The sequence below is a fragment of the Oncorhynchus nerka genome, linkage group LG7, assembly GCF_034236695.1.
Source record: "Oncorhynchus nerka isolate Pitt River linkage group LG7, Oner_Uvic_2.0, whole genome shotgun sequence".
Taxonomy (NCBI): domain Eukaryota; kingdom Metazoa; phylum Chordata; class Actinopteri; order Salmoniformes; family Salmonidae; genus Oncorhynchus; species Oncorhynchus nerka.
The window spans coordinates 78484542-78500169 of NC_088402.1; the positions used below are offsets into that span (position 1 = coordinate 78484542).

The 15628-nt window shown below is 42.8% G+C and overlaps 1 protein-coding gene across 1 annotated transcript in view; it reads left to right on the forward strand.

The window, feature by feature from the left end:
• The window catches only part of LOC115132851 (potassium voltage-gated channel subfamily G member 1-like), a 32336-nt gene extending 17003 nt beyond the window's left edge, over nt 1-15333 (forward strand). The window contains exons 2-3 of the mRNA XM_029665589.2: nt 11395-12291; nt 13742-15333. Coding sequence (XP_029521449.1) covers nt 11482-12291; nt 13742-14509 — 1578 coding nt within the window. The 5' untranslated portion in view covers nt 11395-11481 and the 3' untranslated portion in view covers nt 14510-15333. The remainder of the gene's footprint in view (nt 1-11394; nt 12292-13741) is intronic.
• Nucleotides 15334-15628: the final 295 nt, after the last annotated feature.

The following is a 15628-nucleotide window of genomic DNA, read 5'->3' on the forward strand; positions in this document are numbered from 1 at the left end:
TGAAATCCAATTTTGTTTTCTTAGTGGTATTTTTGGTTGTTATGGCGTTGCCAAGGAAAGTCTGTCAGGAATCAGAGAAATACTATTAGAATATTTATTGTAATCATTATAATCATAGGCATAACAAAACATTCAAACTGGAGATTTTTTGTCATGTTTTTTTTTACAGCTACAAAATGTATTGTGTGATTGGTAGTTACGGTATTTCACACATGACGGAAATTGAAGTGTTACAAAAGGCAATTTTATATAAAAACGTCCCCTTTTCAGGACCCTGTCTTTCAAAGATAATTCGTAAAATCCAAATAACTTCACAGATCTTCATTGTAAAGGGTTTAAACACTGTTTCCCATGCTTGTTCAATGAACCATAAAAAAATTATGAACATGCACCTGTGGACGGTTGATAAGACACTAACAGCTTACAGATGGTAGGCAATTAAGGTCACAGTTATGAAAATTTAGGACACTAAAGAGGCCTTTCTACTGACTCTGAAAAACACAAAAAGTAAGATGCCCAGGGTACCTGCTCATCTGCGTGAACGTGCCTTAGGCATGCTGCAAGGAGGCATGAGGACTGCAGATGTGGCCACGGCAATAAATTGCAATGACCGTAAATTGCAATGTCCGAACTGTGAGACACCTAAGACAGCACTACAGGGAGACAGGACAGACAGCTGATCGTCCTCGAAATGGCAGACCACGTGTAACAACACCTGCACAGCATTGGTACATCCGAACATCACACCTGTGGGACAGGTACAGGATGGCAACAACAACTGCCCGAGTTACACCAGGAACGCACAATCCCACCATTAGTGCTCAGACTGTCCGCAACAGGCTGAGAGAGGCTGGACTGAGGGATGGTAGGCCTGTAGTAAGGCAGCCTCTTCGAATTGGAGGTGGAGGGTCCGTCATGGTCTGGGGCGGTGTGTCACAGCATCATCGGACTGAACTTGCTGTCATTGCAGGCAATCGCGTTACAGAGAAGACATGTGGTACCCTTCCGGCAGGCTCATCCTGACATGACCCTCCAGCATGACGATGTCACCAGCCATACTACTCGTTCTGTGCGTGACTTCCTGCAAGACAGGAATGTCAGTGTTCTGCCATGGCCATGGTCGGATCTCAATCCCATTGAGCACGTCTTGGACCTGTTGGTTCAGAGGGCAAGGGCCATTCCCCCCAGAAATGTCCGGGAACTTGAAGGTGCCTTGGTGGGAGAGTGGGGTAACATCTCACAGCAAGAACTGGCAAATCTGGTGCAGTCCATGAGGAGGAGATGCACTTCAGTACTTAATGCAGCTGGTGGCCACACCAGATGCTGACTGTTACTTTTGATTTTGACCCCCCTTTGATCAGGGACACATTATTCCATTTCTGTTAGTCACATGTTTTTTAAAATGTTTTTTATTTCACCTTTATTTAACCAGGTAGGCTAGTTGAGAACAAGTTCTCATTTGCAACTGCGACCTGGCAAAGATAAAGCAAAGCAGTTCGACACATACAACACAGAGTTACACATGGAATAAACAAACATACAATCAATAACACAGTAGAAAACTCTATATACAGCATGTGCAAATGATGTAGGATAAGAGAGGTAAGGCAATAAATAGGCCATGGTGGCAAAGTAATTACAATATAGCAACTAAACATGGGAATGGTAGAATGTGCAAAAGATGAATGTGCAAGTAGAGATACTGGGGTGCAAATGTCTGTGGAACATGTTCAGTTTATGTCTCAGTTGTTGAATCTTGTTATGTTCATACAAATATTCACACATGTTAAAGTTTGCTGAAAATAAACGCAGTTGACAGTGAGAGAACGTTTCTTTTTTTGCTGAGTTTAGTTGTAGAGTGTAGCTGTATAAAGCAGAGGTGATTGTACTGTGTGATAACATGCGTCTTGGTGAGAGGTGTAGGAGTCAGGCGCAAGAGAGCAGGGATGTCTGAGAAGGTGTTTAATAATATAGTCCACCAATACGAAACGGCACAGACAAAAATCCCAAAATTATGCTCTCGAATACTCAGAAACTCGTGCAAACACACGGAGGAACAAACACAGTTCCGACACTTTACATACACGTGCGTAATAGCGAAAAAACCCAACAAACATCAAATACAATCGAGCGCAATACACACAAATCTAATCCTGCACGAATTACGGCAGGTAACAGGTGCCCTATATACCCACAGAAATCAAAGCAATTGAAAACCAGGTGTGAAAAGGAACACAGACAAAACAACCAGAAAAAGAAAAAGGGATCGGTAGCGACTAGTAGACCGGCGACGCCGAGCGCCACCAGAACAGGGTTACCTTCGGTAGAAGTCGTGACATACTGTTAAAAAGTGTTCAGTACATACATAGTTTTGGCCTTAGATACCACATGCAATCAATCCAGCCCTAAATGCTCTCGCTAACATATAGTCTGGAAAAAATAAGAACAACTTCGGAAAAACAAAAAGCAACATATTGTTCTCAGTTTGAGCAACTGTTACACAACGGATATTTGCTGTCAGAACATGGCTAGATTATTATCAATTCATCTAGACAAGTAATCTTGTTTAAAGATGTGTAAACTGCATCTTCATGTCAACAGTGTGGGTGTCGTGCTACACCATTCTATTGTAATAATCCATTTGCTGTGACCAACCCGGGGGAGGGGGTAACAGGGTGGGGGTTACCTCTGTTCTGCTGCCTCGACAGTTTAAAGGCCAGCCATCAAGAACAACAATGCAGTCAGAACCAATGTGGCAGGAATGTCCATATTAGGAAGAGTCGATAGTAACAGTCTTGGCAGATTAGAAATCCATTTTTGTAAGCAGGAAGTCACCCCGCTGTGTATGATGATGTCATATTGCTATCTGCGTTTGTGTATCTGTGTGTGTGTGTCTATTGTCTATAAGTGTTGTTATGCAAAGCTCCTGAAATAGAAGCAGTTTTCTAGAAGATCTTGATTCCCATCACAACAGAACCACCTCACCTTTGGCTCTGAATGTGTTTTCACTTGTGTTTTGGATACAAGTAAATATTTCATTTCAACCCAGTGTTTTTCATGGCTACATGACTCCACTACATGATACATGGTTCCCCTCTGGCTGAATTGAACAAAGTGTGTGTGTGGTGACACGTAACAACAATTATTCACATTGACATATTTCACAATGACACCCCCTACATAATCAGAAGCCAGGATCATTTCAGCTTTTGTCAATCAAGCATCAACATCACAGTGAAATCATGTTGTTGCCTAAAATCCTGAGTCAGAATTTTTGATGCGCAAAAACCAAGACATTTTATATGTTGATTAGACAAAGCTTTTATGTGCATTAATGGGAAATCAGCCACAATCAGTAACTGTTTCAAACGTCCTAAATCGACCACTAAATGCAATAGTTTTTTTGTTTTTGAGGCTTTTGCTCTGCTGTGACTATAATCTCTCCATTAGGGGCATAATGAGAAAAGACAGTAGGCTAAATCAATGATTTATTCATGTTTGTAGTGTTCGATGTTTCCCATAATTGTCACAACACCCTGTACATTTGGTGCCATGTATGTTGTGGTATAGTGATGTACATTATGTCCACTTATACCGTGGGATTTTTGAAATCTTGTTTCTGATTGGCTTGAAGGGCATTCTAGAGCATGCATGATTTCCCTATAATGCCCAGCAATATTCAAAGGCTATGAAGTTCATTTTGACATGTTCTATGTTTAAGCTGTGTTTGAAAGTAGAATTGAAAACATTATTGGCATTGTTGAATTTAATTTTCATAACAGCAAGCTACTGTAGGAGGACTGATGGTTTGGTTCGCTAAGCTAGCAAGTCTGTTTGATTACCAAGGCTGTAGCTATCTGATACATTTTCTAGCTACTGCAGTGGATGGTGAACACATTTTTACCAGCAAATTAACACATTTCTAGTGGCAAATGTGTTAAATTATATCCATAGTATAAGCGGGATAATCAACTCAGGGTTCTATGCGTTCTTTAGAAAATAATGCAACTCCATGGAAGCTTGGTGCCACTCCACTTTAGGCTATGCATTGTGACTAACAACTTCCACAACGTACTTTATTTTCCTTAGAACGCATAGCTCCTCATTGATTATCCCTTACATGATTGTAGAATAATCATTTTAAAAGTAACAAAAATATATTACAGCTATGAAATTAACTCAGCACTTCTTTGAATTAACTTATACGTTAAATAGGGTACATATAGAAAGTCAATTAGAAATCCTAACTGTCAAGTACAATTTTCCCCCAATAAATAGCCCCATATGTCTAGTCCATATAACTGTAGCCAGTTAGCAATCACTAATCAAGCTATTGTGAATGACTGGGTAACCATTAAACAATGGTAGACAGTTATATAAAAGCACTGGCGAAGAGTAGGGACGTAAAACATTCAGCCTGCTACAAATCAGCCAGGCCCAAATCCCTGTCATTAGCATGAAGAAGTGGCGGAGATATATATGGGTCATAGGTCGGGGTGCCTTGTAAGAATCAGAATATTAGCCTCCCGGGTGGTTAAGGGCGCAATGCGCGCTAACCAAGGTTGCCAGGTGCACGGTGTTTCCTCCGACACATTGGTGCGACTGGCTTCCGGGTTGGATGCGTGCTGTGTTAAGAAGCAGTGTGGCTTGGTTGGGTTGTGTATCGGAGGACGCATGACTTTCAACCTTCGTCTCTCCCGAGCCCATACGGGAATTGTAGCGATGAGACAAGATAGTAGCTACTAAACAATTGGATACCACAAAATTGGGGAGAAAAAGGGGGTCAAATGAAAAAAAAATGAAAAAAAATAAATCTATATATTGGGTTTTGCTTGACTGAGTCATTGCCCGAGTATCTCATGATAAGCTGTAGACCACACTATTTACCAAGAGAGTTTTCAGTATTAAAGCTGATCCAGCACCTAAAAAAAATAATATATATATATATATATATATATACTGTATATACACACATTTGTTTACCAAAAAAGTTTTAATCTATATTGTTCGTAGCTGTCTATTTAAAACCAAAAACCAATGATGGCACTAAGACTGCACTGAAGGAGCTGAAAAGGCCATAAGCAAACAAGAAAATGCTCATCCAGAGGCGGCGCTCCTTGTGGCAGGGGACTTTAATTCAGGGAAACTTATATCTGCTTGACCAGCATGTTACATGTGCAACAAGTGGGAAAAAAACTCTAGACCACCTTTACTCCAGACACATCGACACATACAAAGCTCCCCTTTGCCCTCCATTTGGCAAATCTGAACATAACTCTATCCTCCTGATTCCTGCTTATAAGCAAAAACTAAAGCAGGAAGTACCAGTGACTCGCTCGAGATGGAAGTGGTCAGATGATGAATTACTAAGCTACAGGACTGTTTTGCTAGCACAGACTGGAATATGTTCTGGGATTCTTCCGATGGCATTGAGGAGTACACCACATCAGTCATTGGCTACAAAAATTAGTGCATCGATGACATGGTCCACATAGTGAACATACGTACAGTGGGGAGAACAAGTATTTGATACACTGCCGATTTTGCAGGTTTTCTTACTTACAAAGTATGTAGAGGTCTGTAATTTTTATCGTAGGTACCCTTCAACAGTGAGAGACAGAATCTAAAACAAAAATCCAGAAAATCACATTGTATGATTTTTAAGTAATTAATTTGATTTTATTGCATAACATAAATATTTGATACATCAGAAAAGCAGAACTTAACATTTGGTACAGAAACCTTTGTTTGCAATTACAGAGATCATACGTTTCCTGTAGTTCTTGACCAGGTTTGCACACACTGCAGCAGGGATTTTGGCCCACTCCTCCATACAGACCTTCTCCAGATCCTTCAGGTTTCGGGGCTGTCGCTGGGCAATACGGACTTTCAGCTCCCTCCAAAGATTTTCTATTGGGTTCAGGTCTGGAGACTGGCTAGGCCACTCCAGGGCCTTGAGATGCTTCTTACGGAGCCACTCCTTAGTTGCCCTGGCTGTGTGTTTCGGCTCATTGTCATGCTGGAAGACCCAGCCACGACCAATCTTCAATGCTCTTACTGAGGGAAGGAGGTTGTTGGCCAAGATCTTGCGATACATGGCCCCATCCATCCTCCCCTCAATACGGTGCAGTCGTCCTGTCCCATTTGCAGAAAAGCATCCCCAAAGAATGATGTTTCCACCTCCATGCTCTTCTTCCTCCAAACACGGCGTGTGGTTTAGACCAAAAAGCTCTATTTTTGTCTCATCAGACCACATGACCTTCTCCCATTCCTCCTCTGGATCATCCAGATGGTCATTGGCAAACTTCAGACGGGCCTGGACATGTGCTGGCTTGAGCAGGGGGACCTTGCGTGCGCTGCAGGATTTTAATCCATGACGGCGTAGTGTGTTACTAATGGTTTTCTTTGAGACTGTGGTCCCAGATCTCTTCAGGTCATTGACCAGGTCCTGCCGTGTAGTTCTGGGCTGATCCCTCACCTTTCTAATTGCGCCAACAGTTGTTGCCTTCTCACCAAGCTGCTTGCCTATTGTCCTGTAGCCCATCCCAGCCTTGTGCAGGTCTACAATTTTATCCCTGATGTCCTTACACAGCGCTCTGGTCTTGGCCATTGTGGAGAGGTTGGAGTCTGTTTGATTGAGTGTGTGGACAGGTGTCTTTTATACAGGTATCGAGTTCAAACAGGTGCAGTTAATACAGGTAATGAGTGGAGAACAGGAGGGCTTCTTAAAGAAAATCTAACAGGTCTGTGAGAGCCGGAATTCTTACTGGTTGGTAGGTGATCAAATACTTATGTCATGCAATAAAATGCTAATTAATTACTTAAAAATCATACCATGTGATTTTCTGGATATTTAGATTCCGTCTCTCACAGTTGAAGTGTACCTATGATAAAAATGACAGACCTCTACATGCTTTGTAAGTAGGAAAATCTGCAAAATCGGCAGTGTATCAAATACTTGTTCTCCCCACTGTACATACTCCAACCAGAAGCCATGGATTACAGACAACATTCGCACTGAGCTAAAGGGTAGAGCTGCCACTTTTGAAGGAGCTTATAAGAAATCCTGCTATGCCCTCCGATGAACTATCAAACAGGCAAAGCGTCAATACAGGACTAAGATTGAATCCTACTACACTGGCTCTGACACTCGTTGGATGTGCAGGGCTTGCAAACTATTACATTACTTCTATGCAGACTTCCATTCAAGCAACACTGAAGCACGCGTGAGAGCACCAGCTGTTCCCGGACAACTGTGTGATCAAGCTCTCCATAGACATGTGAGTAAGACCTTTAAACAGGTCAACATTCACAAGGCCGCAGGGCCAGACGGATTACCAGGACATGTACTCTGAGCATGCCCTGCCCAACTGGCAAGTGTCTTCACTGACATTTTCAACCTGTTTCTGACCGAGTCTGTAATACCAACATGTTTAAAGCAGACCACCATAGTCCCTGTGCCCAAGAACACCAAGGTAACAGGCCTAAATGATTTCTGACCTGTAGCACTCACATATGTAGTCATGAAGTGCTTTAAAAGGCTGGTCGTGGCTCACATCAACACCATTATCCGAGATACCCTAGACCCACTCCAATTTGCATACTGCCCCAACAGATCTAAGGATGACGCAATCTCTATTGCACTCCACACTGCCCTTTCCCATCTGGACAAAAAGGAACACCTACGTGAGAATGCTATTCAGCGTTCAACACCATAGTGCCCTCAAAGCTCATCACTAAGCTAAGGTCCCTGGGACTAAACACCTCCTTCTGCAACTGGATCCTGGACTTCCTGAAGGGTGACTCCTAGGTGGTAAGGGGAGGTAACAACACATCTGCCACGCTGATCCTCAACACGGGGCCCCTCAAGGGTGCATGCTCAGTCCCGTCCTGTAATCTCTGTTCACCCATGACTGCATGGTCAAGAACGACTCCAACACCATCAGTAAGTTTGCCAACGACACAACAGTGACTGATCACCGACAACAATGAGACAGCTTAATGGGAGGAGGTCAGAGACCTGGCAGTGTGATGCCAGGATAACAGCCTGTCCCTCAAAATGATCAAGACAAAGGAGATTATTGTGAACTACAGGAAAAGGAGGGCCAAGCACGCCCCCAATCTCATCGATGTGGCTGTAGTGGAGTAGGTTGAGAGCTTCAATTTGCTTGGTTCCTACATCACCAACGAACTGTTATAGTCTAAACACACAAACACAGTCAGGTAGAGGGCACAACAACACCTATTCCCCCTATGGAGACTGAAAAGATTTGTCATGGTTCCTCAGATCCTCAAAAAGTTCTACAGTTGCACCATCGAGAGCATCAACGATACTGGTTGTATCACCGCCTGGTATGGCAACAGCTCGGCCTCCGACCATAAGGCACTACAGAGGGTAATGCGTACTGCCCAGTACATCACTGGGTCCAAGCTTCCTGCCATCCAGGACCTCTATAACTGGCGGTGTCAAAGGAAGGCCCTAAAAATTGCCAAAGATTCCAGCCACCCTAGTCATAGACTGTTCTCTCTGCTACCACATGACAAGCGGTACAAAGCACAAGAACAGCCCATGTTATTAATTCAGTCGCTGTACATTTCAAAGGGCTGAACAAATAGTTATATTGACTATGTACGTCCTAGCTCGCTCATTAATGTCTTAATCAAAATTACGGATTGCCTCTTATCTGCTCGTCGCCCCATTATGCCATAGTTTGTGCATGTCAGTTGTCAGTAGAAACCACATTTTGTTTAAGCAAGTCAGCCATATCAGCTATGTTTTTTAACAGCAGTGAATGAGGTTGAATGAACTGCCATGAAAATAAATAAATTACAGTGGTTTTTGGACTCATTCAGCAGTTTTTACCTGATTAAGGACAATACCATTTAAAATGAATGTTGAAAGTTCAATATAAACTCCTAAAACTGAAATGTTTTATTGTCACATAGGTGCAGTGAAATGTGTTGTTTTACAGCAAGTGCGAACCACAGGATAAAAAAAGGGGCCATATAAGCAGACAATGAAAGCTCTTACAATATTAGATGATGACATTTCTCTAAAACAGACTATAGGCTACATGTGGACCACCAAGTCAGAACAGTAGGCTTAGTCATGAGGGGGAAAGGGACCAAATTATTAGTGTGAGGCACATAGGCTACTAATACCTTACTCCATAACATACATTTAGTGTTACTTAGCTACAGTATACATATCTCCCTGGCATAATACATCACTTATGCATCAGCCTACAATACATTTTTGGACTCACCTTCTTGTGCTTTGCTCACTTGAATAGGAAAGTGGTGCAACGGTCCTTCATGGGCAAATTTTGTCATCAAACATTGTCATGAAAGTATGGCATTCTCTGGATTTATGGTGCTTTCATGACAACTGGGAACAAGGTTGAATCAAGACGTCGTGATCTTCAGGTCGTAGCGCTAAAAGAGGCTTGAGTTCCCGAGTTGGATGACTGTTCAAAACGTATTTTCCCAGTCGGAGCTCGTTATTTTCAGAGTTCCCAGTTGTCTTGAACTCACTGAAGTCTTTCCCAGTTCCGAGTTTCCAGTTGTTTTGAACACGGCAGAAGTCATGCTGGAAAGAGACCCTTAAACCCAAACTTGGACCACACACCCACTCCCCTTAATACCAGGCTAGTGAAAGCCTTTCAATGCTTGCAGTTAGCCACTCATTCCTTCCAAACCACTCATTGTTGAATTTCCGATTTACAACTTGTTGTGTAATGTTTATGTCCAATAGTCGATGAGCACCGATACGTTATATCATTAATTTATCTTCATACAAAAAGGATTAAAAAGGCTTTGCTAGTTGATTGTGGACTTGATTCATTGATTATGACGGCTAGCTTGCCAGCTAATTTTTGAAAGTATGATGTTGACATGATTAGTCCAATCAAAGCTACGGTGGATATAACGTGATTTGACGTCATTTTATCTGTGGCCAATGACTTTGAGCCTTCTTGGATGGGCACTTCTAATGTAACTCTGTGGCAGCACCTAAGGGGCTTCCATTTTCGAGCTCTACACCTAGATTTTGTGGCGACGTAGTGTCCCTATGAGTGACAAAACATTGAGCAACTAGAGAACAGTACCAACCCCTACGTTCCGTATTTTCCGCTGGCTGCCCCACCACCACCACCACAGAAAGCACTGAGCTAGGCTGAAACACCTGCATTTTGGAGCTGCCTTACTCAATAAAGCAAAAAGGAGACCATATTTGTATGTGGATTTATTAATTGAAAGATGTTTTTATTTTTTTACATTGTTTTCAAACTGATATGTGACACGTATTAATGGCAAAATAACATGCAAAACAGGCAACACCAAAAAACAACAGCACTGGTTCTGCCTACATAGAGAAATGCATAGACAGGAATGAGCAGTTAGCTTCCCAGCCAGCTGATTGATATGCTACGAGCCAACTCAAAGAAGAAACAATATAAATGTAGCTAACTAGAAAGATACACTACCAAATATAATGTACTGTAGGTCTTATTCAGTTAAATGCAAAGTATGGTTAGGAAAAAGTAACTCCCTAAAGTTTCAATTCCGGCGTCCCAGGCACGTGTTCTTCAGACAGAGGTTGAGGTTCAACTTCAGGTGATATTATCTCAGAAAAAGTGGCACAATAACTTGTGGGGGAGGGGTGGAGGAGGACGTGGAGAAAATGTCCTAAGTTTGATTTACTGTATGACATTAAGCTTCAAGCAAATACAAAAGACAGGGCCGGACTACTGCATTTGGGGCCCCGGGCCACTGACGAAAGAGGCTAACTATGCCTAAAGAATGTTGGGGGCGTATACTCTTAAAGGGATAGTTCCCCCAAATAACAAAATTACATATTGGTTTCCTTACCATGTAAGCAGTCTGTTGATAATGTATGACAGCAATCCATGCTTTGGTTAAGTTTACCTGGCAGTGGCTGGCAAGTCATAGAACCGATGTTAGCATTTTTCGTGCATCATATTCAAATGATCTATAAGTGACTTTGTTGAGCTTAACAATACATTTTAGATTCTTTAGAACAATTTGGACATGATGCTCAAAAAATGCTAATGTCAGTTCCATGACTTGAATGGGATTTGTGCCACAAAATGGGATGGGATTTATCATTTGGAAACCGTGCCAGGTAAACTAAACCAAAGCATGCATTATTGTCATACCATGTCCATAAACTGGTTAAATGGTAAGGAAGCTAATGTAATTTTGTCATTTGTGTGAACTATCCCTTTAATGCAAGGGTCAAGAAACGTTTACATTCTAAAAGGCCATATTTCCCTCAAGAACCATAGGTTCTAACAAGGTTCTAACAACCTTTTAAGAGTATTTTTAAGAGTGTATAGTACATGATTTTTTGTGTTTGTCCTTTCCCTCCCGAAGGTAAAGGTGTGTCCGTGAGAGGTTGACCACAGGAATGTGAGCTGCGGTGGGAGTGCACATGGAGGTTCTGTGCCTGTATAGGTAAAGATGACTCTGCTGGCAGGCGACGGCTCAGACTACGACTACAGCGCTCTGAGCTGTGCCTCCGATGCCTCCCTCCTCCTCCCTCAACCCCCGCCCCTGTCAGAGCAAGAGGCCCTCAAGGGGGCCTACTACAAACGGGCCCAACTCCTACCTGAGGACCCAGACCACCACCTCACCAACTCCACCTCGCTCTCCGCTGCCCGTAAACTCCATGCCATTATCAATGTCGGCGGGCTGCGTTATCAATTACCCTGGACCACCTTGGAGGACTTCCCCCTGTCCCGACTTGGCCAGCTGCGCCTCTGCAGCAGCTTTGACGAGATCATGTGCGTCTGCGACGATTATGACATTGCCAGCAACGAGTACTTCTTCGATCGTTCGCCCTGCGCCTTCCGCACCATCCTGACCTTCCTGCGGGCCGGGAAGCTGCGATCCCTCAGGGAGATGTGTGCCCTCTCCTTCAGGGAGGAGCTGCTCTACTGGGGGGTCCCTGAGGAGAACCTAGAGTGGTGTTGCCGTCGCCGCCTCATCCAGCGGGTGGAGGAGTGTGACGAGCTGGAGCGGGCAGCCCAGGAGGATGAGGAGGAGGAGCTGATGATGGACACCGAAAGCGGGCACCGCAGAGGCAGCGCCGCCCGGGCTACGGAGACCCGGATGGGACATTATATGAACAAGCTGAGAGACATGGTGGAGAGGCCTCACTCAGGCCTGCCAGGGAAGATCTTTGCCTGTTTGTCGGTGCTGTTTGTCACCATCACGGCTGTCAACCTGTCCATCAGCACCATGCCGGCCATGAGAGAGGAGGAGGAGCAGGTAGGTGGACATCATGAGGACTCTCACCATGGATATTACATAGTTATTACATATGGACATAATAATTACGCCATATGTATTACATAATTACTAACATAGCCATTACATCAACACAGAATTCTATTCCCCGACCCTTGATAACAAAGCCTGCACTTTGAAATAGTAAATAACTTGTTTTATATCAAAGCTCAAAGAGCATTTGGCAAGTAAAATGAATAATTGATTATGTGTGTGGGCATCAGACCACTCTTCTAATTTGCAAAGAAAACATTTGGAAAAGTCTCATTCTAATCTAATTTAGGTGCTCATTATCATGGCTGACTTCAATCACTGCGGTAATTAACTTTTTCTGGCCTCAGTAGCCAGATAAAAAGAAAATAAATAGAAAATTGGAGTCACATACACACACCCGCACACACACACTGCACTTCACTGGTTTCAATTGTGAGTTCTAGGAGAGTACTTTCAGGTGGAGCAAAAGCAATTAATTTGTCTTTAGCCTCAGTTACCTGTATGTAACCATTATGGAACATATTTTTGTACCCAGAAGGTAATTCATTACCCTAGAGGGGAATTACTTTATATGGGGCTCCAAAGGCTGATACATGAGCAGTGCATTCCAAAATTGTATCCCTGATATATTATATTGTTACACAGTTAGAATTAATTGAAGAGGAGAATGTTGTTTTCTAAAAGCTGTTCTTTCTGAAAAAAAGCTTATTGTACATACTGTGTAGATATCATACACTGGTATAAGTCATTTCCGACTGTGTGGGAGTGTTTCATAATAATACTTTCTTCTGAAATAGAATCAACTCAAAGGCCATTTTATATTATATTGTATGTGTTTTGAATCGGTTAACAATTGAATATCAATTGAAACATATTCACGAAAACAATTTATTAGAAACAACCTCCCAAATAATACATAACCATCGGGCTTGGAGAGGATTTTCTGGTGCTAACTACATTCAGGAGTTTTGTCAGGTTTTTGGTTCAGTACATTGCATTCTCATCTTTTATGTAGCTTAATAAAGCAACACCTACACTCACAACACCTCACTCTGAACAGAACCATCTGAGCAGTGAACAGAGAAGGTGCAATCTTGGAGTTTAACATGAAAAGATTGGCAACAAGCTGTGACTAGAAAATAAATGGTCTGTTATAAATAGAGTCTGTTTTTGATGCCCTGCAGTCTACAATTTGACATTTGAGGAATACAAATTGGTATACCACATTAATGTCCCTTAGATTTTAGGCAGCATAATAGCTCCCTCTAGTGCCTAACTACATCCTTGTAACAACAAAAGGTCCAAAATGAGTTCAGAACAAAAGCCTACACACCCTGTGGCCTTATAGGACAAATGGTGAAGAATAATGTGGTATATGCTAGATGCATAATATTAGATGTATGTACAGGTGCTAACCAGTGTCTCCTGTTCCTCTTAGGGCAAGTGCTCCCAGATGTGCTACAACATCTTCATAGTGGAGACGGTGTGTGTGGGCTGGTTCTCCCTTGAGTTCACCCTGCGCTTCATCCAGGACCGGGACAAACTTGCCTTCCTGAGACGCCCTCTGAACCTCATAGACGTGGTGGCAATCCTGCCCTACTACATCACCCTAGTAGTGGACAGCTACCAGGGGGAGAAGAAGCTGGGCTCGGGCAGCAGTTACCTTGACAAGGTGGGTCTGGTGCTCCGGATCCTCCGTGCCCTGAGGATTCTGTACGTGATGCGGCTGGCCCGCCACTCATTGGGCCTGCAGACTCTGGGGCTTACTGCACGGCGCTGCACGCGGGAGTTCGGATTACTCCTCCTCTTCCTCTGCGTGGCCATTGCCCTCTTCTCCCCGCTGCTCTACCTCATTGAGAACGAGATGGCTACGACCCACGAGTTCAGCAGTATCCCCGCCACCTACTGGTGGGCCGTCATTACCATGACGACAGTGGGCTACGGGGACATGGTTCCGAGGAGCATCCCGGGTCAGGTGGTGGCTCTGAGCAGTATCCTGAGCGGGATTCTTCTCATGGCGTTCCCAGTCACCTCCATCTTCCATACATTCTCCCGGTCCTATGTGGAGCTGAAGCAGGAGCAGCAGAGGCTACTGCAAAGACGGACACACTTCCTGTTACGCAGGAGGATAGGCGGGCTGGGGAGTAACATGTCGCTGGAGAGTGACTACCCCAGCTGTGGTTCCTCTGGGGCCAGGGACAACTGAGTAGGAGGAGGAGGAGGAGGAGGGATGATTAAAGGGCACAGCACACAAAGAAAATGAGAGAAAATAGGGGTTAGAACTTGGCAACTTCCTCTGTGAACAGGGAACCAAATGACTGAGGAGGATGAGAGAAGAGATCAAGGACGCAAAGCACAGACTATAGACAAAGAGACTATAGACAGAGAGACAAACTGAGAGTGATAAAATAGGGGTTAAGTAAGATTACCTGGCAATGCTCTGCTTCTATTTTTTGAGTTTATTATTCTTCAATGGATGACGTCATCTCTGCCTACAGCATTATGATTTAACAGATGCCGGAAATGTTCCCAGAAATCAGAAGATCTGCACAATAGCAGAAAGAAGATTATAATAAACCATTTTAGATGATTGACATAACAGTACATCATATGCCATAAAGTAATTTATCAAAAATAACATGGACGTACAGTATAGGCTACATGTAATATGTGATCGATTTCTTATTCATTTTTGTGTCTCAATTGTAAAGTGTGAGTCCATAACCATATTTCTCAAGAGTTACATGTATTGGAGGTGTATTGGTGCTCAGCACTGGGTTGCAATTTTCTGTATAAAACAATGAAGGAATATGTATCTGTACGTAGTTATTATGTGCTCCGTCTCTCACAAATGTATTTCTAAAACATAGTAATTTGTGTGTAAAAAAAATGGTACGTTTGTTTTATTTTTTGCTATTGATTGTTAAATGTTTTGAACTTATTTATCTCTTTAAAGTTTAACTGAACTTAATCTGATCTGCCTCATGATTGCTTGGACTTATTTGTAATTTACTGACTTTTCTGCTATTTCCTAACCATTTATATGTCTATTTTCAAAACACAGCAAATTAAATCAAATCAAATCTAATTTGTCACATGTGCTTAATGCAACAGCTGTAGACTTTACCATGAAATGCTTACCTACGAGCCCTTTAAGAACCATGCATTATTAAAAATTAAGAAACATTTTCTTAATGAAAAAAGAAAATAGTAACACAATAAAATAACAATAACGAGGCTATATAAAAGGAGTACTGGTACTGAGTCAATGTTCAGGGGGTATGAGGTCGTTGAGGAAATTGAGATCATATGTACGTGTAGGTAA